Here is a 26772-nt window from a genome sequence, read left to right on the forward strand (position 1 = left end):
GTTGAAGATGTCCCTGCTTGTTGCAGAGGAGTTGGAATGGATGGACTTCAAAGGTCCCCTCCAGCTCAAACTGTTCTGTGATTCTATGATAATGAAAGACAGGTCTAGTTAAGACCAGCTCTGTAGCTGGTATACAGTGTCAAAAATTTGGATTTATGGCTAGCTGTAGATCCTGTCTAGTCACAGAGCCAGTCCCTATCCTCAACCAGAAGTAGTAATTTTATTGAAAGATAGTGTAGCTGCAGTGTGAAGTGATTGATCGTGAACATCCATGAAAGGTGCCATCCAGCCTCAGAGGCTGTATCCAAGAAAGGCAGATTCCCTATGACATTTGAGAGCTGAGCAGAGATGACTTCGGATCAGAAATAAATGGAAGTTTAACTACTTTATTGGTGGCCAAAGGACTGCTGTTGAGAAGTGAAACATTAACAGCAGGGTGAAAGAGAGCTGGGATTGCTCAACGAGGCTCATCTTCAGCCACAACAGAGCTGGGGTCGTCCAAGGCACAGGAAACGGCCAGAATGGCAGAGGAGGACAGCACACCACAGCCTGCTAAGGAAGCCCGAGCTGGTGAGGAAGTTTTTAAAGATTTCTTCTTGCTGATAGTAGGAGAAACTGAAGGCAAAAAGGCACGAGGAGGGATGAGAAGGTCTTTCTGATTGTTACAGGTTGACTTGTGACCAGATGACAGGCTCTTAAATACAGATTAGGTACTTGATACTATTAGTGGTATTGATCTAAATACATTCACTATTTGGGGTCTGTAATGGCTGGTGAATAGAGGAGAGCTGTGGGTTTGAGGTCTTCTGGCATATTTTCCTGGTTGTTCAAATGATTCGATACATCATTTTCTTAAATTACTTTGAAGTTTAGGAGAAGTCTGCAGGCAATGGAAACCACTCTTGATCTGTATAAATCAGTTAAGCCCTGCTCTTTCTGTGATCAAAGAAATGGAGAAAATCAGCAAGAAGAGACCTCCAGAGGTTATCATGTCCTTCCAGAGTCTGGTCATTAAGCCCAAAGTGGTGCTGCCACACATTCGACTAGTTTCTTAAAACCTTATCTCAGAAACAGAGAAAGAGGAGAGAAATACATATATGGTAAAAGGGCTATAAAAGTATGGCCAGTGTGTATGAATTAAAAATAAGGCTCATTATTAAAAGACAAGTGTGGCTGAGCTGAAAATTAGGAAGGGATTGTACCATGAGTTGAATGCAGGTAAAAATGAAGAGATTAGTTGAATATAAACAGATTAAGATGCACAGTGCTGCAGCAGGGAATGGTGAGAATGTGAGGATTGTAAAAGCAACATGAAAATGCAGATTCTCTTTCTGAGGATTTGGGAACCAGAAAAAAAATTAAATTATGAACTGAAAGTCATAGCAAAATGTATTCATGGGAACTTCTGGCTATACAAGGCATCTGGTAGCTGAATATAACATTTAAGCATGAATCATCCTACAGACTCCCCAGTTGCATAAAGATAATTCAGAAAAGAGGAAATCTTACAGAAAGCCGTCCTTGCTTTCATGCTTACCAAGTGAAGTTGTTTGGCACAAGATTTTCGCAGAAACTCAGGAGGGCACCTCATCCATAAGCCTTCTCTGGGACAGGACTCGATATTTATGTAGTCCCTAATGCATTCTTATATAACAGACATCATGGGTTGTGTGAACCCTGCAGGCTGAGCCACACCATCTCTGTTCCAATGCTCATCTGTCCTCACTAAACAGGAAATTGGAAAAAGGAGCCCCAAATATTCTTTACTGAAAAAAAATCAGTTATTTCTCTCATCCTCAACAAAAATGGATTATAGTTCATCTCTCTGGCTGTTTCTCCTGTCAATGGAAAGGAGTTGCATTTGGCATTCTTCTTCCCCAAATTTCATCGTTTTCATTCCAGAGTTGTAAAATGGCTTCTCCCATTGTGCAATATCATTTTGGATTCATACCCAGTTGTCCCTCAGGCTTCTTGACCCTGGTTTTGAGCACAAACAAGAGCACCATGCTGGCTGCGCTGAAGTTTTCTTTGCTCATGGAAAAGCTGAGGACCTGCATGTTTCTTGCTTTCCTAATCTGATAGAAAATCATTGATACTCTTAGAGGGATTTCCCAGTTGTCCACTTTTATGGGCATTTCATGTGGGCCCTATTTCCTTGTGAGAGATCAGAGACACTAGAGTTAGGATATATTACATACAGAGCTCCTCTAGCTGTTACTCCACTTATCAAAGAATAAAACAGTCTGGTTTGAGAGCATTTTTTCCAATCTGAAATGGCTGTTTTGTAATCCTTATTCTCCTTCTAGTGCTTAGAAGGGATTATCTGATCAAGTATCTCTCTCACTATGGAGGAACACTCCTGGAGGAACAAACTGCTTTTTTAAAGGCAGTGCTGATGCTTGTTCTGCTTTTCCCCTTCATAAGGAAAGTGGCTCAATATTGTATTCACCCCTTGAAGGTAAATTTCATCAGGCTCTGATGATCTGAGCACATTTGAGATATCCAAATATTATTTAAGCAGTTTTTGTCTCATTTCACACATACTCCTGCTGGTTCATTTCAAAGGTGTTGCATACATTGTTGCAATTTTTTTTTTTTTTTAGTAAAAATAACAAAAAGGACACAAGTTTCCTGGCTTCTCTGGATGAACTTTTGTTTGCTTGTTTTCTGGTTTAAATAACAGCTTTTCATTTTCTTTCCTCTTTCTCCAATATTGACAGCATTTCTAACACCTTTTCTTATTGCCTTTTATGTCCCCTTGCTAGCTGTAGTTCATTTTGTGCCTTAGCTTTGCAGGCACACCTCTACTGCTCCATGTTTGATCTGTTTGTCTATACTTGTCTTCAGAAATGCCACCTTATTTCCATTTGTGGTACAATACCTTCCTGATTTTCAGTCCAGTCGCACAGGTCTCCTTCTATCAAGTATTACTCTGTATTTGTATCTGAGGTGCTTGCAAATTTATTCTCCTAAACTTGTTTTTGCTGTTTGCTACAAGTTACCATTTATTGCCAGACATTTGAATTCCTTTTCTTCCTTTTTGTCTGAGAAGATCTTCTGGCAGCTAATGGCCTAAACAGCTCTGCAGCGTATTAGACAAATAGTATGTTAATCCTACTAACTGATAGGGTTTTTCATGCTAGTATTAAAAAAAAAAAATTAGCTTATGTGACGCATACACACAGAGGAAATATAGCTGCAGGAGGCTGAATGAAAATATTAAGGCATCACACTGCAGCAGCGTGGGAGCGCTGCGCAAGGGATGGTGAAACCTTTCCTGTCTTCCTTTTGTATTATTCCTTTAATAACTCTGCTGCTGTGTTTTCTCTGCTTGCCTGTGTATGTTAGAATACAGCAGTTTTCTTCTGGGAGCTGTATAGAAATACCTGGGGCATGAGATGCCAGCAGAGGGCTCAGAAATATTTCTGCTGCCTCTTGCACGGGGTCAGACTTGCAGGACACGAATACGTGCCAGCCTGGTGTGTAGGGATAGGACCCATGTGGACAAGACCTGTTCTGCCTCCAACACTGGGTCTGCTTTTGAGCACTCATGCCCATGAAAAGGGCTTGATGAACCTGAGCTCCCTGGAGGCTGCACCCAGGTGAAAAGCAAGGCTGTGCATGTGTGCAGGTCACTGGGAGGGCTGAAGACAAGGAGCTGGTTTGTGGCAGTACAGAGAACGTACCAAACTGTTGTTTTGCCACAGCTGTAGAAGGAAAAAGGAACAAGGAAGGGGTAGGGTAGAACTTTCTGAAGTTTGGAACCATCTGAAGTTTGTCCTTCAAGTCAGCTGCCCAGCTGACCCCGTGTTTAGCTGCCCAGTTAGCAGGAATGAAATGGAATCTCTGGGGATTTTCAGAGGAGGCAATGCCAGAGCACATGATAGAGTGTGGATATTAGCTGTACTTCCTCTGTGCAGTCCATCACATCTGATTCCATTGTATAAGTGTTCTCCATGTCTTGTTAGCAATAACTGAAGCCAGATTAAGGATCTGTGGTGTGGCCAAAGGCCTGTTTCCTGGTTCATCACCTGCAAACCTGGTTCTTGTGATAGCCAAGCACTATCAGCAACTCAGTACTTGTGCTAAGGATGAGTTTATGCAGACTCCTTGTACCAGCTGTGGATTCTGGGTGTGGTCTGTGCATTACTGATAAGAGAAGGGAGAAATATTTGGGAAAATTCTTTGAACATTTGCCCTTTAAAGAAGCCAAATGTGAGAGGAAGAAAAAAACTCTGAATTGTGCTGCGGATACAGCAGAGCCACAAGCACTGAGGATAGTTTATGGGAAGGTTGTGAGTTTTCCTCTACACTTGCAACTGGCACTGGAAGAATACTGATGAAGAGCTCCACTAGTGCCATGGGAAGGGCATGGAAGGAAGGACAACAGTGTACCTGCAGGGAGGTGAGCCCACATAGCTGCAGGGCGAATCCAGGGACTTCCAGCAAAGATAGGCTGCATTTGTCACATATGGAGCCCCAAAGTGGTCTTCTGGATAATAGAAAGTAGAGAGAAGGATTGGGGCTGCTTCTGGGTGCTGACTGTGCCCCCTTGATTAAACTGTCCCATGGGAAAAGGCAAGGTCATTCTAGGGAATTGGTGTGGGAATGAACCCTGGGTCACTTCACTCCTGCAGTAGCAAAGAAATGATTTAACACAGTGCAGGCATCTGTGACATCCAGTGTCCAAGGGTTTCATGTAATGAACATTTTAGTAGTTATGTCTTGGAATGTGTGGCTTTCCAGTGAAATGAGATCCCTGCAGAGTAAACCTGTCATTACCACCCTGGGAGGGAGATGCTCGCTCTGCTCCCTAAATCCACAGGCTGTAGGTGTATCTGGGACCTGGGATTTTTATTCAGCTCACATCTGTGCAGCATCCAGCACCATGCTGGGCTGGTGCATGTACAATAGCTGGGGGCATGCCAAACAACAGGGAGGTCTGTGCCACAAAGTGCTGACAGCCCCAACCTGTGACTGATTTAGGCTGTGTTCTCTGACTCCTCTTGAACTCTGGAGTTGTCTTTCCTGGTAGCATCTCCCTCCCCTTTCTGCCCTGGCTGCACAAATGTGCTCAATTAGGGTTAACTCAAACTGAATCAAACTTCGTGCCCGAGGTTGGAAATCTTCCCAGTCAACTCACCACAGCCACATAGCATGGTGGGAGACAAGGCGAGAGGGGAGATGAACGCTTTTCAGAGAAATGAATCCAAGGAAACTTTGTTCACTTTTATTTCTGCAGGAGATGATCCCCCCAAAGGAGATTTCCCTCTTCAGAAAAAATCCCCGGTAAGTGTTACTGCTGGTTTCCTTTGCTTTGCTTTCTGCTCAGTTTGTTTTAAACATTGCAAGATCTCTCTGTTCTCTCCTCTGTTATGCTCTGGCTAGAGACAAACACCCTTTCTTGCAGAGGGTTGTAATAAGCCTTAACAACTCAAGGCAAAAAATCCCTCCACTAACCTGATTAAGTTAAGAAAGTGCAGCTTAAAGGGAAAACACAAACTGTCTGAATTTTTGGGGAAAAGGGTGAGAGTTTTTACTGCCTTTTTCCTGAACACTACTTTCCTTGTGGGAAACAACTTAGATCTCTGAAGTGGATGGGGCTGTTGTGCATAGGAGGGAGGGAGCTGAACTCTGTTTAGTTTGATGAAACCCACCAGGGGAGGGTACCCAGATGCTGAAAAGCAGAAGGAAGGACAGGGATTGAGGACAGGCCACTGGTGAGTGTTACAGAGTCCAGCTGTGGTGCTAGAGACTTGGGTTTACATCTTTGGATCTGATTTAAAGCCTGATTCAGGTGAATGTGTTGCTGCCTTGCAGCTTTGATGTTTGTGCAGGTTTTCAGGCTAATTCTTGTTGAGTGCTTGACCCCTAAAAACGGTTCACTGCATAGGATTCAGGAAGAATTTGGCTTATATTGCAGCTGCTTTGACTTGCAGGATAATATGTAATACTTGGTCTTAAAACTCACAGTCATGTCATTAGCAAACCAACTATTTAACTCAATTTTAATTACAGTGCAGACATTAACTATTGGATATCCAGAGCTCCTGAGAAATATTAATCTTTATCCCATTTTGCCATTAGTCAGCAAGAAGGAGAGCTGAAAACAAATGTCTCTTGTAGTGGGTACTTTAAATTAACTTTCTTTTTTCCCAAAAACACAGTCTATCAACTTCCACAGTATCGTTAAGAGATCCATAATCCCACAGATCCCAGGCTTGCTGTGGTAGCTAAGCACTGCAGACTGTCTGTGTGTTCATGAATCCAGGCTTAACCTCTTTGCTTTTGCTGGGGCTCTCTGCTGAGCAAAAGCGAGCAAACTGCATCTGGCTCTCCACATGGATGAAAGCTTCCCACTTTTGGATGTCCAGGCAGGCCACAGGCAGGTCAGTGATACAGTGGAGAGAATACATGAGGGTTTCTGCATGTGCTGATGCCATCTCATGACACACAAGCCAGATGGAAGTACCCTTGCTTGTAAGTCGTTGCTCTGTGTTTGTAAGCACTTACTCAGGGTTGTGGCTCAGGCACTTGGGAACGTTTAGCTGGGAAGTCACTGCCTCCTGCTCTCTTTTCCCTCCTTGCCCCTACTCGTCTGTAGGAGGTGCCCATTCCAGAGCAGGAGTGGCTGAAATGAGTCACTGCACCTTAAACTGGTAATAAATCCACTGGGACTTGTGCACTAGGTGTGGAGGGGTGAGTTCAGGCAGCAGCGCTCCTGCCACCTGTCCACCTGGTTTGGACAGACACTCTCTGCACCTCTACCAAATGTTGTTAAATGCCATGAGTATGTATAGTGAGGTCTGGGAAGGAGAGGAAGGAAAAAAAATCCCTTTTGTACAATTTTACTTCTAATTTCATAAAATGCCTCCCAGCACCCACACAAAACATAATCTGCCTCTTACGGATTTTCTTATTTTATTATGAAAAGCTTGTGGGAGAAAAATACTGTGTGTGCATATGGTTGTGTATTTGTGCATTTACAGCTTATATGTGCCACCATTTATAGGCTAGTCTAAAAGCAGGAGGCCCCAGTACAGTTTCCAAGGGAGCCCACTCTTTCTTACAAGCCATACTACTGAGCACAATGGTTTCAGATAAATCATAAATGAAATGGATAATTATGCATTTATTCTAGTAAAGCAAAAAAGTCAAAGGTTTCTTATAAAAAGGCAGCCCATAGATAGTGAGAACAATATATGCATATATATTATATATAAAAATAGACAAAAAAAATTTGTCTTTAGAGGATTAAGTAATGGAAAGTAGTGGGGAAGTGGGAGTTGTGGCATTTTGATTTTTTACAATCAGTCTGTTGTGTTGCTCTTTCATAATGTTGAGGAAGACAGTGTCTTTAAGCTAGACTCTTCTAAACTTGATGCCATTGCTTTGGGAATCCAAATAAGCTTAGGTCTCTTGGTGGTGAAATAAACCTGAATGAGCACATCTATTTTGGTACTGTATTTGCATTTGGGACTCTGGGAAAAAATACGGGAATTCATTATTTTTGACATGAGGCACGGAAATGCATGTGGAGAGTTCATCTCACTTCACTGTCCCATACCATGGCTGCTTAAATATATAAGTATAGTTGCATCTGTTAATATCACACTCCCCCTCCAAATTCCTCACCAAATCCATGTCCAGCCCCCCTCTCCTGCTAATTGGCAGAGGCTGGGCAGTGCTGTGAAAACCTGCTCTCCTGTTGTGAGGCAGTGGAGCTACTAAGCAGCTGGAAGCTGAAAGCTGCTTAGCTCAGACCACTGTGGGGTAACAAGAGGGATAGAGGCCCACACAAGGTTGTGCCAAGACTCATCTGTTTAATGCCTTGTATTTCACTTGGGAAATGCTGATGTTAGCTGGAGTAAAGTCAGGCTCAGGGAAAGAGTGGCCACACTTAGACAGGTTTGACAGTCCCATCACTGGTTTTTTTTTTTTAGGTTCTGATTAATAAATTGAATTATCCAGAGCTATGCCAGCAATCTTGGAATATGAAATGGGTGCCATGCCTGAGGGAGTGCTGGACAGAGAGCTGATGCTCTACTTCAGTGAGTGGTGGCACAGCTCAGCACAAGTGAGGAGCAGAGATTGAGAGGGGTAGCTTCACACACAGAAGCAGACAGCAGATGCCTGGGGTCTCCCAGTTTCTGAGGCAAGGTCTGGTACTTGAGGAGGGAGCAGTTTTGGGGCAGGGTGGTAGCTTTATATGAAGTGCAGAAGAAAAGGCATCCAAAGATGATTTTTGGGTCTCAGTGACTTTTTAGCATTGCAGTCAAGAGTTAGTAGCACCCTTCCAGTGGAGTTTCTGGAGCTACAAGCATGGTGGGCTGCTGACAGCCCATGAATCCCCATGGCAGTCCTTACTGGGTCCATGTCATCCAGGCTGATTCACTGGCGAGCGTTAATCAAACCAAGAGTAGTGTGAGGTTTCCTTTGATTCCAGCTCACAGGCCAGTCAAGCAGCTGTGGGCACTTGGTGTTTGGACTGGACTCCTCTCCACCACCCAGACATTGTAGGAATATGTTGCTGGGGTGAAGGCTTTGACAGTTGATATATTCTTGTTTGTCTCCCACAGAAACTCTGTGGTTCCAACTACCCCCTGAGCATTGCCTTCATTGTGGTGAACGAGTTCTGCGAGCGCTTCTCCTACTATGGCATGCGAGGTATGTGGCCTGTGTCTGGGGGGTGACTTTCCCTTCCTGAGGTCTTTACACAAACTGGATTGATATTTCTGAGCTGTGCTGTGTGTAGTGCCAGGTATTTTTCAAAGTTAATTGATATTTTAGAATGCGTATATAAACAGTGTACCCTAACATGTTGCTGTATCTACGACGAGAAGAAGTTGGGACTAGAGGGCTCCAAATGTACCTTCCAGTCTAAATTTTTAAAATTATTATACAATTCTCTATATCAAACATGGTTTTCTACTGTGTGATGTCTTTCATAGTTGATGTGCAATCAGTGTGTTTGGGAATTGAATCTTGCAGGCACCTAATCTACAAATAGAAAATGTGCATAAACAGAACTACAGGTTAGGGTAAGATAAGCTAGAAAATACGTTTTTCAGCTAAACATAAATGTTTATGAGAAAAGGATGTCAGATACTCATATATCTCATTTTAGCTTCTCCTGTGTCAGAGATTATGAGGAACAGGTCTGGAAGCACAAATCTTTCTACAGCACTGCTCAGTTCCTAGACGAATCAGTAGTTTTCTTGCCACCATGATGCTGCTCACCTGCAGATATACACATTAATTATCTGATATTATTTTTTGTTTCCTTTTAGCTGTCTTGACATTGTATTTCTTAAGCTTCTTCCACTGGGATGAGAATCTCTCCACTGCTGTGTACCATGCCTTTTCTGCGTTGTGTTATTTCACACCTGTCATTGGAGCCATCATGGCAGACTCATGGCTGGGGAAATACAAGTAAGTGAAGACATCTCTCTAATTCAGTCAGCATGCATCAACACTATGCAGCCTGTGCAAGGACAGTGCTGTGTGTGCTCCCAGTTTTGAGCTAGCTCAGAGTGCAGCAAAGACACACTTGTGAAGGTCAGCTCCTCTCTGTTAACAGAGCTGATCTGTTTGCTCATGCTGTTCTGTGCTTGTCTAACACCCAAAGGCCAACAGGCAACAAAGTTGAGACAAATTAAATGTTACAATAACCCTTTTCCTTCTGTCCTTCCCTACCTGACTTCAGGAAACTGAGGTGTAGGGCAATTAACCCTCAGTTTGCTAAGGTCTGCTTCTGAGAAGGATTCAAAGATGGTGAGGAAGCAATGTCATCATGTAGATCCCACAGATTCAGATGAAATGTCACTAACTGTAAAGTAAATACTTACACTTCTCACAGCATAGGTAATGGGTCAGCACACCCACTTTTATGCCGAAGAAACCTGTGTTCTCTCAAATCATCTCCAGCAGCACATAACCAGGTAAACGCTTCCTAAGAGTCCTTAGGCAGTCTTCCCTTCTGATGATAAGTTGTGGAACCAACATCTGCCCCAGAGAGGTGATGAGCAGCTGGATTTAGGACTTTCTTTGCTTGGCACTGTTTTTTCATTGTCTGAGGAGTCTTGGCTGTCATACGAAGTGCAGCTGAACTCTTCTTTCTAGTACTAAGCCTATCTGGCAGAAGAGTCTCAATAGCAAGTAACAGCTGCCATATGCCTATCCAAAAGAAAGTTCTTAAGCAGCGGTTAGTGTCCTTTTTTCTCTGTGCTCAGTTTCAGTAATTTTCTTGTCCCTTTGAATGAAAAAAATAACAGTGGGACTTTATTAAATTAATTATGTTAGGTCACCTAGCAATCTTCACTGGTATTTGAGGATGTCTATCTTGCAGCATGATGTTGTGAGAAGGTAAATCCTTATACGGACCCTCGTGTGTTAGGCAAGAGACTTTCCTTGGAGTAATCCCTATAATTTATTGGGAAGTGGCTTTTTCTGTAGTAGCTGGACCTTGGCCAATTTAACAGATTAGAGAGGCTTTTAGGAATGATCTGATGTGGTGCTAAATTAGCTGTTGCAACCAGGGTTTGAATGCATCAAGGACCTCTTCCATGCTCAAAGCTCATAGGACTTCTTCTAGTGTTTCTGTCCTTACAAGTCCTTTGATTCCCTCTGTACCTGTCTTCAGCACGTGAATACATAGGTTTCTCTTAATCTAGAAGGTGGTGAAGGAATAAAATACAGCCAAAGAGTCTGATCATCCTGCTCATATTTCTTCTTCCGCCTCATCAATGCATGGGAGGCAGATAGGTGAGCTCAGTCTTTCAGAGATACTTGGAACCCAAAACAGACTTAAAATGAGGAAACCACAATCCTAATTTAGGTTTGTTGGTTAGGTGGGTTGAATGTGGGGAACAGTCTGTAGACATCCCTTCCAGTCAAGGGATTCACTTATGCACGTCCTACAAAATGCCAGTTATTAGTAATGTGGAAACTTAGTTGGACCTGAACAGTGTTCTTCTCTTTGCAATCTTCCATGTGTGACAAGACAGGAACACTTTTCATTTATTCTGCTCAGTAATGTCTACAAATAAAGTAGGGGCTATCCCTCCTTAATCGGAACCCATTTGCATATCTATTCCTTCCTTCAACTCAGTGTTGACACAAAGGAATTATCGCTGCCTGCTGTACCACTGGTAGGACAAACCAATTCCTTGTGTGTCTGCCAAGTAGAGCTGCCATATCAGGGCGCATGGGCTCACTCTGTTTTCAGATTGTACATCACCCAGCACCTTCAGTCACTGCTATTTGCTTTCCTCACAGGACGATCATCTACCTCTCCATTGTGTATGTTGTTGGCCATCTGGTAAAGTCAGTCGGTGCCATTCCATCCCTAGGCAACCAGGCAGTTCATGTGTAAGTAGCCCTTGAAGCCACAGTGCTGTAGCAGGTTGTGATGGCAGTTAGTTCACCCAAGTCTGTAATTTGTTTCATTTCCATCAGGCCAATATTTTGGGGGCTGAGCATGAATTACTTTCATCAGGGAAGGGTTAGGAATGTCTGAATAAGAGCAGAAGGGTGGATCTAGTGTGTGAACATGCCAGATGGAGTTGGAAATCACCACACAGGCTCTAACCCCTTTAACACAGGCACTGGGGATCGCCCCTCTCTGCTATAGCATGCCACTGGTTTGGTATCCTCCATCCACCTGCCTGCACCAGGCTCCTTCCTCCCTCATTTCATCAGCACAGCTGCCCAGCTCAGCAAGGTTCCCCCAGGTGCATGGGAACACAAAACTTTTCTGTTGATGGGGGCAATCAAAATCAATTTCTGATGACAGGGAAAGGGTCTGTCTCTTCCACAGGATACAACCCTCTAGATTCTGAACTGATAGGTTTGTCAGAGTAGTGTCTCTGAAACCTCCAAGCTGGTTTTGTCTGTGTGGTCATGGCTCAAAAAATATGTGCATGCAGGCAAGAGCATATGTTGTTTACAGAAAGTTTTCTTTTGTCCCAGACCTGGCCAGTTCTGATACTCTTGTTCCCTAGAGACATAATCTGTCAGGTCAACAATGGTATTTTGAAAACCACTGGGAAGTAGAAAGCACACAAGAATGAGCCTGATTTGAATGGCTTGTCTGCTTATACCCAGGCCACAGGGCTGCAGAAAGTACACCCCTTTTTCTTTTTTTTTTTTTTTTTTTTCTTTTTCTCATTTGATCTCTGACAGCTTTTGTTGTCATATAAATAAAAATAATTCCACAGATCTTTGATCTCCTATATGTCCAGTGGACCTCAGAACAAGAAGAAACTGACAAAACCAGTTTGGTTGATTGACTGGTATGGAATGTAGAAATTAGGATAATTAATTTGTTTTTAAAATTATTTGGATATTTAATTTGTTTATTTATCTGGCTCATCATCATTACCCATGTGCAAAAGACAACATTATCAGAGGAATCATGGTTGGATGACACTAAAATGCTCTCATAAGCTCTGGAAAGGTTTTACAATGGTGATATCTTTGTTCTTGCATGAAGGGTCCTGTCTATGGTTGGTCTGTTTTTGATCGCCCTTGGAACGGGAGGTATCAAGCCCTGTGTCTCTGCATTTGGTGGGGACCAGTTTGAAGAGGAACATGTAAGACTTCTTTTCTTTCCTAAAATCTGCAGTGTCTGCTTACTTTGTGAGGATGTTTATGTGATCAAAATCCTGTTATGCTAGAATAAGGGGCAGTTTGCTGGAAAAGACGTAGTAAGGCATGAGGTAGGATGGTTTGCATAAGACTTGGGAGAATCTAGATCCTTCAGGAAGGCAAAATGACAGCAGAACAGGATTGATACTGGAAAGGATTGGTCATAATTGCATCAAATCATATAAATGTTAATTGGACATCAGAGTAGTTGAAAAATCCTGTCTTGCATATCAGGGAACTGTATATATCATGGATTAGCTTAACAAAGGTGATTATAATGCACTGCAGTGGAATACAGCAAATGAAAGAAAAGACTGTATCACTGGCCTATGCTTCTGTGGGATTTTTTCCTGAAATCAGTCATAGTCTGTGTCTCAGATGTTGTTCAGAAAGAACTATACAAAATTCTAGTCATTAGCAAGTAATGCCAGAATGTTTTCTGGATATTCCAGAATGGAAAGTTCTGAAGAGTTAAGAAAATGTTTCTGTTTAGCTGTGTTTGTGCTGTGTAGCCTGCAAATTGTAGTCCAGGTGCTTTGTGTCCTCATTCTCTGTCATAAGTGCTTAGCCCCTCATCTGCACTAATCTCAAACTCCCATTATTCAGCACAGGGGCTCAACTGGGGATAAGGTAGTGCTTAAGGAAGCAAAGCAGGTCAGGAAGTGCTAATCCTTAGGCAAAATGCTAAATTTTTCAGTTGACTTCAAATTAAATAGATTTATGTTGACCTAACACACAAATAAAAATTGTGATTTTCTTAATGACAAGTATCCAAATCAGCGAGTTGTGTGCATGGCATAAGTCCTCAAATATGTAGAAAGCCACTGCTACAAAAAATAAAATAAGTGTCGTGGTCTGTGGTGAATAGGCTTAAACTCAAGGAGGATTATTTAGGACTGACAGTGTGAAATTTTTTTCCAGAAATAGATCTAGAGAAATACTGGAAAATACTATGGTCTTTGGGAGATGGAAATTCCCATCAATGGAGGCATTAAAGAAGGACATTAGACTAATACTATGTCAGGAAAAGCACTGGTAAAGTTGGATAAGAATTGGCTTCTTGGACAAGGAGCCCAGTAGGGCAGTTTTCTCTTTGTCTTTTGCAATGCCCCAGTATGAAGTCAACATGTAATGAAATAATGTAGACTAAATTTAAAATTTTGGGAGGAGTTGTGCTTTCTGCACATGAACTGAGTGATGCTGAAGTGATGAAGCTTATGATTACTAAGAAGTAACAAAAGAGGAGATGTTCTGTGGTCACTTGTCCAAAGCAAATCCTCCTGCAGGCATGTCTACATGCTGCCAGCTGCACCTGGTGCTTTAGGGGGTGCTGCAGAAGGGGGATCAACAATGCTCTGGTGGTCACCAGCCTCCCCAGTTGGCACAGCTCTGACCAAAAGTAGGCTGGCAGCACAGCACATGTGCTCTGGGATAGCTGCATGCATCCCAGTGCATTGGCATCCTGGCTTGTTGCACCAATAGTTGTCCCAAAAAAATTCTAAGAGGTCCAACAGCAGCATTTACACAACTGCTACTTCTATGAATATTAATGATTAATAGTGTTTATCCAGCATCTTTCAATTACCACCTAATTACAGTATGATAATATGTAACACTTATCTTCAGAGTGTTTTATAGACTTCAGCTAATGAATCTCAGCACCCCTCTCAGGCACATACATAATATTATTCCAGATTTATGACTACAGCTGCATTACAGAGAGAAAACTTGAACTGCATGTGGTTGTGTGGGCCTGTACCCACTCTCCAGCATTCAGACTACATCTCTCCAACAAATTTATCAAATACAAAGGCTCAAACATTCACCTGTGTGCTACCTTCAAGAAAAACTAATTTAGAGAAAGAAAACTGTAAAAAGCATTCTGATAAGAACAATGCGTTCTGCTTTATTTGTTCTTTTTCAAATATTCTTTTCTAAATAGAAAGTTTTCTATTTTACCATTTTGAAATGACTTGGCCTTTCAGAAGAAACAAATTTTTTATGCTTTGTGATAGGAAGTTTAAATCATCAGAATTGGAAGAAGTTTTGATTTTGTAAGGAATGAAAAGTTGGAGGCCAGCCAGAATATTTCTTTCCTCTGGAGTGGTGTTTGAGGAGCCTTATGTTTTATTTGCTTCCACTCCAGGTAGGCTGAAATAAGTTTTGAAAATTCCCTATGAAATGAAGCATTTGATTCCCCCTTAATTTTCAGGACATCAATAAACTTCATCTGAGTCCTTAAGTGCACAAGCTTAGTTGTTTCCTTTGAAAACTTGGGATGAGGTAGTTCTGTGTATAAACAACTAAATTGCTCCTGCTATTCCTAGAGACAAGTTTATGTTTTGAGGTAAATATGCAGCATCAATCTGATCCTCTTTTAAGTACTTCAGGAGCATAATAGACTTGGATCTGCCACTTTGAGAATGGCACTACTACAGATAGTGATGGGGACTGATTTGGTGGGAGGTCAAATAGGGAAAACAGATTTATCTGCAGGAGATTTCCAAATGCCTTTGTCTATGGGATTAGAAATCCAAGTTAAAAATGCCTGAACAAAATTATATTTACAATATGTTATATGAATGTGAAGCTGCTGCACATATTAATTAGGGACCAAAGCTGCTTTCAAACAGTGCAGTATGGTGTTTAAGGTGCTAAATAGCTTTCCTTTGTTTCTTTATTTTCTGGTTGCCAAGGAGATCAGGATTATCATGTAGAGTACCTTTTCTCAAATTAGCTAATCCAAATCATGTTGTTAATGTATGTCTGCTCTAAAGATTAAGACAATAGGGAGGAAATTCTTTATTCCAATCAGTATAATTCACAAGCTTCTGGGTCATTATTTTTGTAGTTATTTCAGCTTTTCTCTGATCGTTTTTGTTTCTATCACTAAATTCTGAAAATGTGTGAAGTAAGATGCACCAAATTCTTTATGCGTCACTTTCCTCTTCTCTTACCACTACCTTCTTTTTAGTAATTGTTGATCTAGACTTTATCATGTCAAAAGCTGCATGCATGAGTTTATCACAGCTCTCAGAAATGCTGATTTGCTCAGATATGAAGGGTTAGAGACATGCCATGACAATTTGGCTAGAAGAGGGCAGGACTGTGAGGGCTCTACTGCACCACCCTCGACAAGTCATGGGAGGGCTATCCAGGAATGGGGAATATTGGTGAGGCTGCTCATTTCTCTAGTTTTCTCTATGATGACAAATAACTAGTCACAAAGGTAGAATGAAAAAGAAAATATAATTTTACTAGGTTAGCAGTAGAAAGTTCTGAGTTATCAAATCCACCAGCAAGGAATGTAATATAACAGATAGTAAGCTGCCCTGCTGTTTTCTATTAACATGCCATCGAGATGATTTTTACAAGGCTTTCAAATCCTTTAGTCCAGGGTAAAAAATTTATGAGGAATGTATGGGTCAGCCTTGAACACTCTAGGAAATAAAATTGTGTAAAAGGCAAAAGCTAAGGTTGATGGGGTCTTCCTAACTGTGCTGGGTCAAGGCAGAAAGCCCTTAATCCAAGTAAGCAGACCCCCAGACTCCATGGTGGGTGGCAGTGGGGGATGATGGGGCTCTCACCCTCACCTTCTCACTACCTACTTTACAAGGGGACATAAAGAGAAACCCTCCCATACTCTCCCACCTCCCTCTCTTCCCTGCAGTAATCCCCTGTGATAAGAGGCTTCTTGCCATTCCAAGTAGCAATATTTCCTGTTGGCTGCACCATCAGTTACAGGAAGTTTTGTTACGTTTTTGGAGCTCAGGATTCATTACTTTATAGCTGTCCTATTTTAGCTGCCTGCAATTCTTCACATTTTCTCCAGTTTTCCAGCCTTGTGAATACTGTTGTCTCAGGGAGCAGACAGAAGCAGGACACATTAGAAGGAAAGGAGACAGAACAACAGTCCCTGAGGAGTTTTCTAGCACTCAGCTAAGTTAAAGCTTTGCATTCAAATGATGCTCAGGTCATAGAGAGGAGGCTCAAGGTGCCCTAAGAGACTCTCTGCCAGGCACCATGCCATGTCTGACGCAATTTTCCAGTAGGCAGTGGGGAAAATTCAACTCAGGTGTCCCAGAGCTGCTGATACATAGGAGCACAGGTGGGTTGGGTAGCCTACTTTTGTTTCCCCTCTCTGCTGGCCCACCCAGGCACAGGGAGGAGGTTAACACTGTATACTGTGACTGTGCATGCATGTCCCTCCCACAAGCAAGGAGAGACTGCACACACATATTACTCCAGAACAAAGGACCAAATTCTTGATTCTTTCCAAATTATGAATTATGCGGGAAGAAAGAAGATCAGCATGAATCTTTTGACTCTACAAACTACAATATGTTGCAGCTTAGGTTAAATTCAGAACTCTTTTGCTTAGAGTTCATCCCTCCACCAGGCTCTTGAATTTGCTCCCCTAGATTTAATTCACCCTATTAGTTTGGGGTTGATTGGCCTCACCTTGGTGGTGTCCTCTTTGATGGATACTTCTCACTTGCTGGCACTCTTTCATCTATGCTGTGATTACTAGTTCCGTAAAATATACAGGTTTCTTTTTCTATTTCTACACAGGAGAGGAGGGGAGAAAAAAAAAGAGCTCAGACATGGAAAGAAATTATGAGCTTGTCAAACCATGCCAAATTGGATTGAATTAGGTGACAAAGGATCTGAATCATGCTACTTGTTCTGAATAAGTAAATGCTTTCCCCTCCTTCCAGTCTCACAACACTCTTAAAGCAGCAGCTTTTTCTCTGAAATGCCAAAAAGCCCCAAAGCACTTCTCAAGTAACACGAGCTGATTTGTGTGAGCATTTACCATCACCTGAAGACAAGCTTGTTTGCTTAACATTTTATGCACTTTGTGTCAATATTTACCCAGCCTTCCTAAAGAGAGAATTGATAGTGTTCAATTTGCAAGCCCAATGCTGTGCGTTAGCCATGACATTGACATTGTCTTCTCTTGTTTTAGACCTCGGAGAGAAGCAAGTTTTTTTCCATCTTCTATTTATCCATTAATGCTGGAAGTTTGATCTCCACGTTTGTAACTCCTGTATTAAGAGGTCAGTGTGGATTTAGAATAAAATAATAAATTAGCTGCCCTCTAACTACTCTGCTGTGCATAGTTAGATTCTTGTGACAACAGAATGGCAGAAATTATATTATCTGTGGAGTGGTCAGAGTATTGCATTTACACCTTATTAATCCTGCAGTAGCAGCATAATAGATTTATAATACAGGCAGACAACTCACAGAAATGATATTCTTGGTTGTATTTCAAAGCCAGCCTGAACTGCAGAATTAAAACATGAAAGGTGGAAGGACCTATATGGTCATCTAATCCTCACTGCCAGTGAAGGACTTGCCTTCAGGTAAACTATGGATGGGAAATGAGCTCTGCTGTCCCGTGCAGTATCAGAGCTAAAAAACTTAGGGCTGGTTTTAAAGTCCCACCTTCTCCCTCCCATGGGGTGCTGCTGACTTCTGGAGGGCTCTGTCCTGGCACTCAGGCTTGTCTGCGTGGGTATGCTTGCAAGATTGCTGCCCAGAGCAACTAGCCTTGAAGACAAAGCACAGGCCTATGCCCCATTTAAGACCTACTTTATATTCCAGCCTGCTTGCAAAACCCTTTTTAGTCCCCGAGCCTTGCTGCACTTACTTCATTGTATCGCACCACTTCGAAGCCAAAGGGATTGGCAGGCTCTAAATACAGGCACAGAGGCAGAGCAGCAGGCCATAGGTGATGGGGACAGGGACAAGGTAGTCTTCATATTTAGTTGCCATTTTTTTCATCCATTCCATGGCTTCCAGGAAGCTCTGTTTGTTTGGAGTGTTATTTTAACAGGCTCTTGTCTCATGTTTATGCCATGCACAGGGACAAAGACAAATGCTGTATCTCTTACTTGTTCATTCTCTGTTGTCTTCGGGTCAGCATTCAGTTGGGAAGGGCTTTTGCTTAGAGCAGTCAATGAGCAGATGAAAATCCAGTCCCTGGAAGCATCAAAACATGTGCCAGTATAAACTAGTTGCAACATGGAACTGAAGTGGAGAGGATAGGGAAAGAGTAATATTTTTTGTAAGTGTGAAATCTTTTCTTGGAAGAGCAGGAAATGCAGTTTGTAGACATTTGGTACAAATATGAAAGATATACTTTTAGGTAGAGAAGTCCAACTCATTTAGCATGTTAAAAATTCAGCATGCCCAGAGACCCCATGCTCTCAGCTTTGTTGGATTTTAGCTAATTTGATGAAAATAAGTAAATAAATGCTATGCATGCACACAGCTGTGCAGCTGTGACTTTCCAGCTACAACAAACAGGAGCAGCTGAGGGCTTCATGGATTGGTCTCCTGTTAATTCTGTTGGCTTACTTTAGCCATTTTGTCATTTTCCATGTAAGAGTGCAGTAATGTCTAGCCCCTGGCATTCAAACACAGAGCCCACTGCTGGCTTGCTGTTTGCAGCTGGAGCACAGTGCAAGAACTGGCCTGCTCCAAGAGGCACAGGGTATCAGTGACCCACAGTTCAGATTGATGCAACCCATGCTGTAACACACCTGGATTCCTAATGCAAGAGGTGACATTTGGAGCAGGCTATCCCTGGTGAGATCTGTGGTGGTGAGAGAGGGAAATGGAGTTCTAAGGCTTATCCTGGGCTCCCACTTACACAGTGCAGGCACTGGCTTCCACTTTGTCCACTGTAGGTCGCTATGAAATCAGATTCAAGTTTTTCACTCAAGAGTGATGCAGCACAGTACTGGTTATTTAGATCTAGTCAAATACAGAATGGTTTCAGGTTATTTTAAATACTGTACTTTTTTTCCCAATTACAGTTCCTAGTATTTCTTTATACCTATTTGTCTTCCCCTTCCCTTTTACTATTTGCATCAATATCCCATTATCAGCTGCTTTTGCTGGCAGACACTAGCCCTGCTTCCAAATTGTGTTCATCAAGGGAGAACAACTGTTTCAAGGAGATTCAATTCACAGTGTCAAGCACCAGCAAAGATTTAAAACCAGGGGAAGTGACTGATTTAGGGAATCAAATCAAAAGTCCCAGTAACATAAGTCTAGATGTAATGAGCTGCTTTTCTTTCTGACTTCTTTTTCAGGGGATGTGAAATGTTTTGGGGAGGATTGTTATGCACTGGCTTTTGGCGTCCCAGCAGCACTGATGGTGTTGGCACTTGGTGAGTGGAAACAGTGATGCCTGTAATAGGAATTACCATTTTTGAGTCCATAGATAGATGAGAAAATGCACAAGTTAACTAATTCTGGATGGATACTGTGATGGGAGATAAAAGGGTTCAAGGTCACCTAACAGTTCCCTAGTTCAGAACAGCAATAAATATAATTCAGTTCAGTTCATTGATGGTGGGCAGACCATAGTTTTACTGCAATGTTTTATCATGATACTGCTAAGGGGGTGATCTGATGGATGTTTCACAGTACAATTGCTTTGCTCTAATGCAAAGGAAGGCACCAAAATGATTCTCCTGAACCTTGCAACTTTGCCCATGAGTAGACATGGCCTTTGAACAGCAATCTGAGCAGTCCTCAGAGACCCCCCCCAACTTACAGAAGAGAAGATTAACATGCCTCCTCTAATCTTTCCACAGGCTTCTTGCAGCTCAGGGCCATCTTTAATGGCTCAGACTTTTGCTGCTGAATCTGTGTGCTGCAGAAGGAGCTAAATGAGTTGTTAGTTTGTTCTGAGCTGTCTTACTCTGCTTGGCTGAAGTAATTCTCCCAATTACAGTGACAACTTATTATTATGTTGCAATAAAAAAATCCTTATTATCCAAGTGTCAGGAGACAGCCACAATCCCAATGCTTCTTAATGCTTGCATCTTAGCCTCATTAATGTACTTGTAAAGATTTCTTCTCCAACTTTTATAAAACATTCAGCAATCTCCCCATTTTCACTCCATGGGAAGTTACTTCCTTGGTAGCCAGTACAGAGGACACCCCACTAGCTTTCGTTTCACAGCTGCAAACTGCTGAGAAGAGCAGTTCCCTTGTTACACTGGATGTGTGAGTTTTTGACACAGCATGGGGCAACTTCTCATTCAGTTTGTTATCTTCACTGAGAGACCAAGCAGTTGTGTGATTTCACTGCAGCATCTGGGATTTGAAAAGTTTGTCCCCCAGAGAATGAGAATGTTGCTGTCTCCACTCAAATTTCCATCAGGGAGAAGAATCAGGAAACTGAAGAAATGTCATCAGGCCACAGCTAACGTTGCAGCAATCATTTTCAAAAAAGTGCATGGTCACAGGCCTGAGAAGGTTCTATTTTCCCCTGTGGCCTGTTCTTATCAGCTTAGGGCCACACAGGCTCGCTCCTCTGTGCACCATGCTGTGATGAATGTTTCTAGCAGAGCAGTAGTTGCCCAGGGGAAAATGAACGTGTAAATATTGCAGTTTCAGTGAGGGCATCAGTGGAAATGTTTTTTTAGCTAGTGTCCTGCTGCCAGATTCCACGTCCTGCCTGGCAAAGCAGCTCTCTGTTCTTTTGTAACATGCTAAAATGCTCTGGGAAGTGATATATTTGACTATGTGATCAGCATGCAGGACCAGAGAAAATACCCTTTCAGCCCTGACTGGCCCTCTCCCCATGTTGATGGAAAGCCAGGATTTATTTAGAGGCAGATTCAGTGAGATTTTCTGGGCTGCTACAGTTCCTGAAGGATGGGGTAGATTGACATCATTTAATTCCAAATGCTAAACCTAATGCAGGAACATCAGCTCCCAAAGGAGTCGGTGGCATCGCCAGAAGGTATTTCAGCAAACCTAATGGATCATGTTCTTAAAAGCACCAACATCTTCACAGGGAGATGCTAAAAATTAGGTAGTGCAGCTTACCCACTCTGGGTGGCTGCACAAATGCAAAGTGCTACTCACCTAAACTGACTTCAGAGGTCTCTCAAGTTCTGCAAGTAGAACCTGGATGCTAAAGGTCTTCACAGTCAGATAAGAGCAAAGGTGAGTTCCCTGCAGTGTCTCAGGTCTTCTATGTTAGGACAGAAGTACCTGCTATTCTCCACTGCCTGTGGACTGACCCAGACAGTTGGGTTAGTTTTAAAAGTTCAGGTTAGTTTATTATATAGTTTTCATGCTCAGTTTTAAGTTACTTCTCCCTACTAATCCATTTGGAATTCCAATGTGCTTGAAGACTCTCATATAGAGCAGGATAAATGATACACAATCAGATAACTCCATCTCTGACAGGATTTTGAAGTCTCATTCTGATATTATTTGTGCTTTGAGGGAGAAAATCAAGATAAAACAGTATCTTAAATTGTATATCCCTTTGTGGAAACAAAAAATGGAGGTAATTTCTGTTAATATCTCTGTGTGAGGCAGGGATCTTTGGGCAGTTTCCATTGAAATGTGTGTGAGCTGCAAGTGCACAGAGCCTGTGTTGTATCTGGATTAATCCTCACAGGTTTCCAATGGGTGGGGGTTGATTTCCAACATCAGGTGCAGCAATCCAGTGTGGATTGTACTTTAAGTTTAGTTTACAAAAAGCATAGACAAAGTGATTTCTCAAAGTTTTGGTTCCTAGCATGAATCAGATATGGAGGCGCCTGTCGTGCCAGAGCAGATATTAAGACAATGGTAACTTTCTAGGGATCACACTGTCTCTTGTAGGATGTTGCATTTTCTTCCATCTGTAGATATTAAAGGACTCCTGTATATTTATTTAGTTAGAAGTGCAATCCTGTGTGCCCCGAGGGCACAGCATTTCTGTTGAATACAGGGGTGGGGGATCCTTCCCAGAAGACAGTGCAGGATTGAGGTTCAGCCATGTGAATCCCCATTTGGATTATAATATTTTTTCAGTTGTGTTCATTGCTGGAAGTGGACTGTACAGAAAAACACCACCACAAGGAAATGTCTTGCTGGAAGTGTGCAAATGTATCGGTGTAAGTGTGTATCATTTTCTTTTTCACATGTGACTGAGGTTGCAGGACAAAAAGGTGCAAAGGGAAAGGGGAGGTGACTTGGAATTCATATCTATGCTGCTTTGGCAAGTTGTGAGGAATAAGAAACACATTTAGGTCCTCATTTATTCTTTCAGCATTTCAGTTGTTTTCCCTTAGCTCCATGAACTGTTCAGTTGATGTCACTAGAACCATGAGTGGCAGGTGCTGGTGGAAACTGAACTGAACTGAAAGGAAAATTCAGAAACTCAGAGAGTTTCAGATATATGACTATTTTTTTTCAGTTGAATAATTTTTCTGAACTTTATCAGTTCAGCAGACAGTAACAGCACACATTCATATTATGGACATTCAGCATGTTCATGTAAATGCAAGAGACACTTGCTGAAGTTGCATTAGAACCTTATAAATTGTTTTTCATGGTGTGTGAGCTGAATACAGTATGTGAAAAAAACTCTCTTATTATTAGGTGGATAATGATGTTTCTATTTCAGGAAGCTGTTGCTAACAGCAGATGTTTTCTTTTTATCTAGGTCAATCCTAGTGCCAAATTTACCTTGGGGAAACAGGCAGGATCTTAAAGACAGGATTTCTAAGGGAGGTCTGCCACTTTTTTTGCCAGTGTGGCTCAGTGTGTTCAGTGACTGGAACACACAGCATAAACAGGCCAGGAGCTGGACTTCAATGCCCTTTGTGGGTCCTTCCAACTCAGGATATTCTAAGATTCAATGGTTCTATGATTCATTCTCCCATTGTACGTTTAATCAACCGGTCACAGAAACTTCTCTGTAGATAATTCATCATAAAGTATCCAATCTGAGATTTTAGAGGTATCCAGCAACCCACCCCCTCTCAATGTTCTGACACTACTTTCATTTGGAGATGGGGAAGATAGCCTTGAGTTGGGAACATGAAAAGGGCAGGTATGGCACGAGCGAGTTACTCACCCATTTTTGTCCCTAGTTTGCTATTAAAAACCGGCTGAAAAACCGCTCCAGTGAGATTCCAAAGAGAGATCACTGGCTGGACTGGGCATCAGAAAAATACTCAGTAAGTGATGCTCTATCTGGTAGATTTGGAGTGGGAAGGGGCAGATGGGCAGATGGGCAGGGGAGGCAGAAAGACTGACCTGGCCACACCATTCCTTGTATGCTTTTTCCTGTCCCTTCCCACATCTGTACTCTCCTGACCCTTAATGGACAGTTTAGGTGCTGCACTGAAATGTAAAAATGCAAACATATTCAATATCACAAGTAAGGGCAATAAAGAACTGTCATGAAGAAAGAAAGAGGAATTACACTTTGTGGTTTGAATCACCTCTTGGCTTTGCACCCCTACCTTACCTTTTTGCCTGTTCTCTTCTAGAAACAGCTGATTGGGGAGGTTAAAATGGTGACTCGTGTTCTCTTCCTCTTCATACCTCTGCCAATGTTCTGGGCCCTGTTTGATCAGCAGGTACAGTACAGTGTGTACAGCTCTGCAGGACATCTCTGTCCTTTTGGGGTAATGCCAAAGCATTCTGGGGACACAGTGGGCCACACTCATACCAAGTATCCAGAGCCTTCCACCATCACTGCTGGTCAGCCCTACAAAGTCCTGCCAAGTGTCTGGCACAGGAGAATGAGAAGGGAGAATGTGCCCTGTCTAATGACAGGTGTTACAAGGAAGGGAAGGACTAGATGGGAAATAAGATCTCCCATCACTGTCATGTTCTCTGTCTCCATGTTTTCTAGCCCCAGATAACATCTTGAAGGCTTCACAGTTGTCTGTTTTCTCCTTAGGGATCCAGGTGGACTTTGCAAGCCACAAAAATGAATGCTGATTTTGTAAGTACTTAATGTCACCAGGGCTAGTAAGACTAGTAGTAACATCCCTGCTCTTGCTTATTAACCGGAGTCTTGCAGTACTAAGAGCGTCTGCTTGGTGAATCTGGGTGAGTTTCACTTTTGGTGATTAGAAGACAGAGGCTCTGTTCATGCAGCCATGTTCAGTTCATCACTGTTCATCTCAGCTGGAAGTGAGGGCTGGGGAGCCATCAGCAGCCTGCAAGGTCAGGAGTGCTGACCCACTGGCAGCCAGTGGCCCTGTGACCTAGAGCTGGTAGGATTTTCAGCCCTGCTGCCCCCATGGAAGGCAAAAAAGCCACTCAGCCCTTTTAAGGTGTGACTAGAGCTGCTGTAGTTGTACATTTCTTCCCTGGATCACTTGGTGATACAGTAATCAACCTCTTAAAACCAGCAGGAATCTTGTGTATAGGATAAAGATATGATAAGGATTAATTAGCTAGTTTCCATAAAGTTCTTCAAAGGTGTGAATGGCAAATGGTGCAGGCCGCATAGCAGATAAATGTAGATCAGCTATCTACCTGAAGATGTCCCCACACGGGCCTGTTTTTCAGATATATATATTTTAGCAGACCATCTAGATCTTGCCTGCAGATGCTCACATCAAAATCTGGGATTTTAAGTGTCAATTTTCCAGTTTAAAATTGACTTAAAGCCACAAATTTGAGACCTTCTATGTCACTCCCGTTAAAAATTGGGCTCTCAATATGTGATACTCATTAGGCTTAATTAGTTCAAATGAGGCATGAAAAAGACTACACCTTGGGTAATATTTATCCACCTCAGGAAGACAGAACAAAGTCCATGCAGTCTATGTGATGTATATTTAAGCCATTTGTTTTCTGGTGTTTCGCTCACATGCACTTAGTGATCCATTAGCAGGAGAGCTAAGTATCACCAGGTGTCACTACTGGACTCTCCCAGGTGAAGAAAGATAGATTCAAGGGGCGTTTTTGTCACACCAACTTGGATAGCTCCTTGGCTTTTGTTTCAGTCTCCTCTGCTGTCCCCTCATGAGCTGCCCCACCTCGAGGAGGTGAAAATTAATGGCAACATCAGAGTGATCCCAGCCTTAGGCTTGTTGGAGTTCATGTTTGTAATACTATGACTTTCTGTTCAGCAGGCAAGGGCTCAGCTAGGAAGTCTGGAGTCAAACAGGGAATGATTTAGTGTCAGATGAAATATCTGCAGGCTCATTTCCTAATGGCACATTTCTATAGTGTGTGCAAAGTAGCAAGAGGGGGTATTTGCCTGGTGTTTTTCCACTCTCCCAGAAGGGAGCTGTGGGCAGAGACAGGCAGCCAGTTTAGACTCAGATCAGGACAGGGATGACAGACAGGAGACAAGCCCCCACAGCATTTTTTTTGGAAATACATTATTTCCTTCATAATTTCTTCCCTCCTGCACCATTCACACCGCCCCCCCCCCCCCCCCCCTTTCATCCTAATTTTAAAAGAAAAGCATTTAATGAAGTTCAGAAAACCACCAGTCCTTCCCTGGAGAAAGGTCTATGGTTCCTTTTGGAGTCTGGGATCCCTCCATCCATCCATTCCTGTTGACCTTGCCCATTTGTGGGGGCTGGGATAGTGATGCAAGTGTGAGGCACCTCTCATAGCCTTGAGGACTCTTGGCTCAAACCAAGAACCTGCAGTTGTTCAAAGCCTATTAGATGCAGATGGGGGAGGAAAGAGGTGTTTGTGCAGCCCACTGGCTCAAGGATGGTCTTTTATTATCCTTTTGGGAAGTTGGAAGAAATGCCAACAGAGCTCACAGGGTCTTGAATCTTAGGAACACTCACAGGATTGGGGCATTTCACATTATAAAAGCAGGGAGGGAAGAAGCTTTAAGCCCACCTCCCAGCCTGGACACTAACATCCCCATTCTTCTCCACTCACCTAGTTCATGGCTCAGCCAACCTGAAAAATGGGCCTCAGTACCTGTCATGAGCTGTGTCACAGCTGCCAAATATCAAGGATTGAGTGCAGCTTCCTTCTGCAAAATGATCTTATTAAACACTGTGTCCTTAGACAACAAGTGTCAAGAGCACAATATCAGCTGCTAAAGCCAACATAAAGCATTTGAGGAAACCACTTTGGCTGCAAAGACCTCTCTGGGACCGATTACTTATTTGCCATATGCACTGATATGTTATAGTGTTTATGAATCACTTGGAATATCTTTTTGTTTCAGGGAATATATGTCCTTCAGCCTGACCAAATGCAGGTAAAAGATATTACAGGGTAGGAAATAACCCTTAGAATGTATCTTCTTCTTTTCTCTCATTTATATTTTTCTCATGGGACCATTCTCAGCTGCTTTTCAAGGTAATAGCAGTGCTCCTG

General features: G+C 42.5%; 1 protein-coding gene across 3 annotated transcripts in view; it reads left to right on the forward strand.

Moving 5' to 3' along the window:
* Positions 1-439: 439 nt before the first annotated feature.
* Positions 440-26772, forward strand: part of SLC15A2 (solute carrier family 15 member 2) — a gene marked incomplete at its 5' end in the record, with an annotated part of 53917 nt that continues 27584 nt past the window's right edge. For 2 of the 3 annotated variants that reach the window (XM_083865341.1, XM_083865343.1), the window contains 12 exons: positions 5158-5289; positions 8580-8667; positions 9291-9432; positions 11278-11370; positions 12494-12593; positions 17618-17708; positions 19755-19832; positions 22486-22568; positions 23550-23636; positions 23952-24041; positions 24368-24412; positions 26621-26653. In XM_083865341.1, the coding sequence (XP_083721467.1) occupies positions 5158-5289; positions 8580-8667; positions 9291-9432; positions 11278-11370; positions 12494-12593; positions 17618-17708; positions 19755-19832; positions 22486-22568; positions 23550-23636; positions 23952-24041; positions 24368-24412; positions 26621-26653 (1062 nt within the window). Of the gene's footprint in view, positions 571-5157; positions 5290-8579; positions 8668-9290; positions 9433-11277; positions 11371-12493; positions 12594-17617; positions 17709-19754; positions 19833-22485; positions 22569-23549; positions 23637-23951; positions 24042-24367; positions 24413-26620; positions 26654-26772 lie in introns of those variants that run through there. The other variant, XM_083865342.1, reaches the window with a different exon arrangement.

This window comes from Zosterops lateralis (assembly GCF_965231275.1).
Source record: "Zosterops lateralis genome assembly, chromosome: 7".
Classification (NCBI taxonomy): domain Eukaryota; kingdom Metazoa; phylum Chordata; class Aves; order Passeriformes; family Zosteropidae; genus Zosterops; species Zosterops lateralis.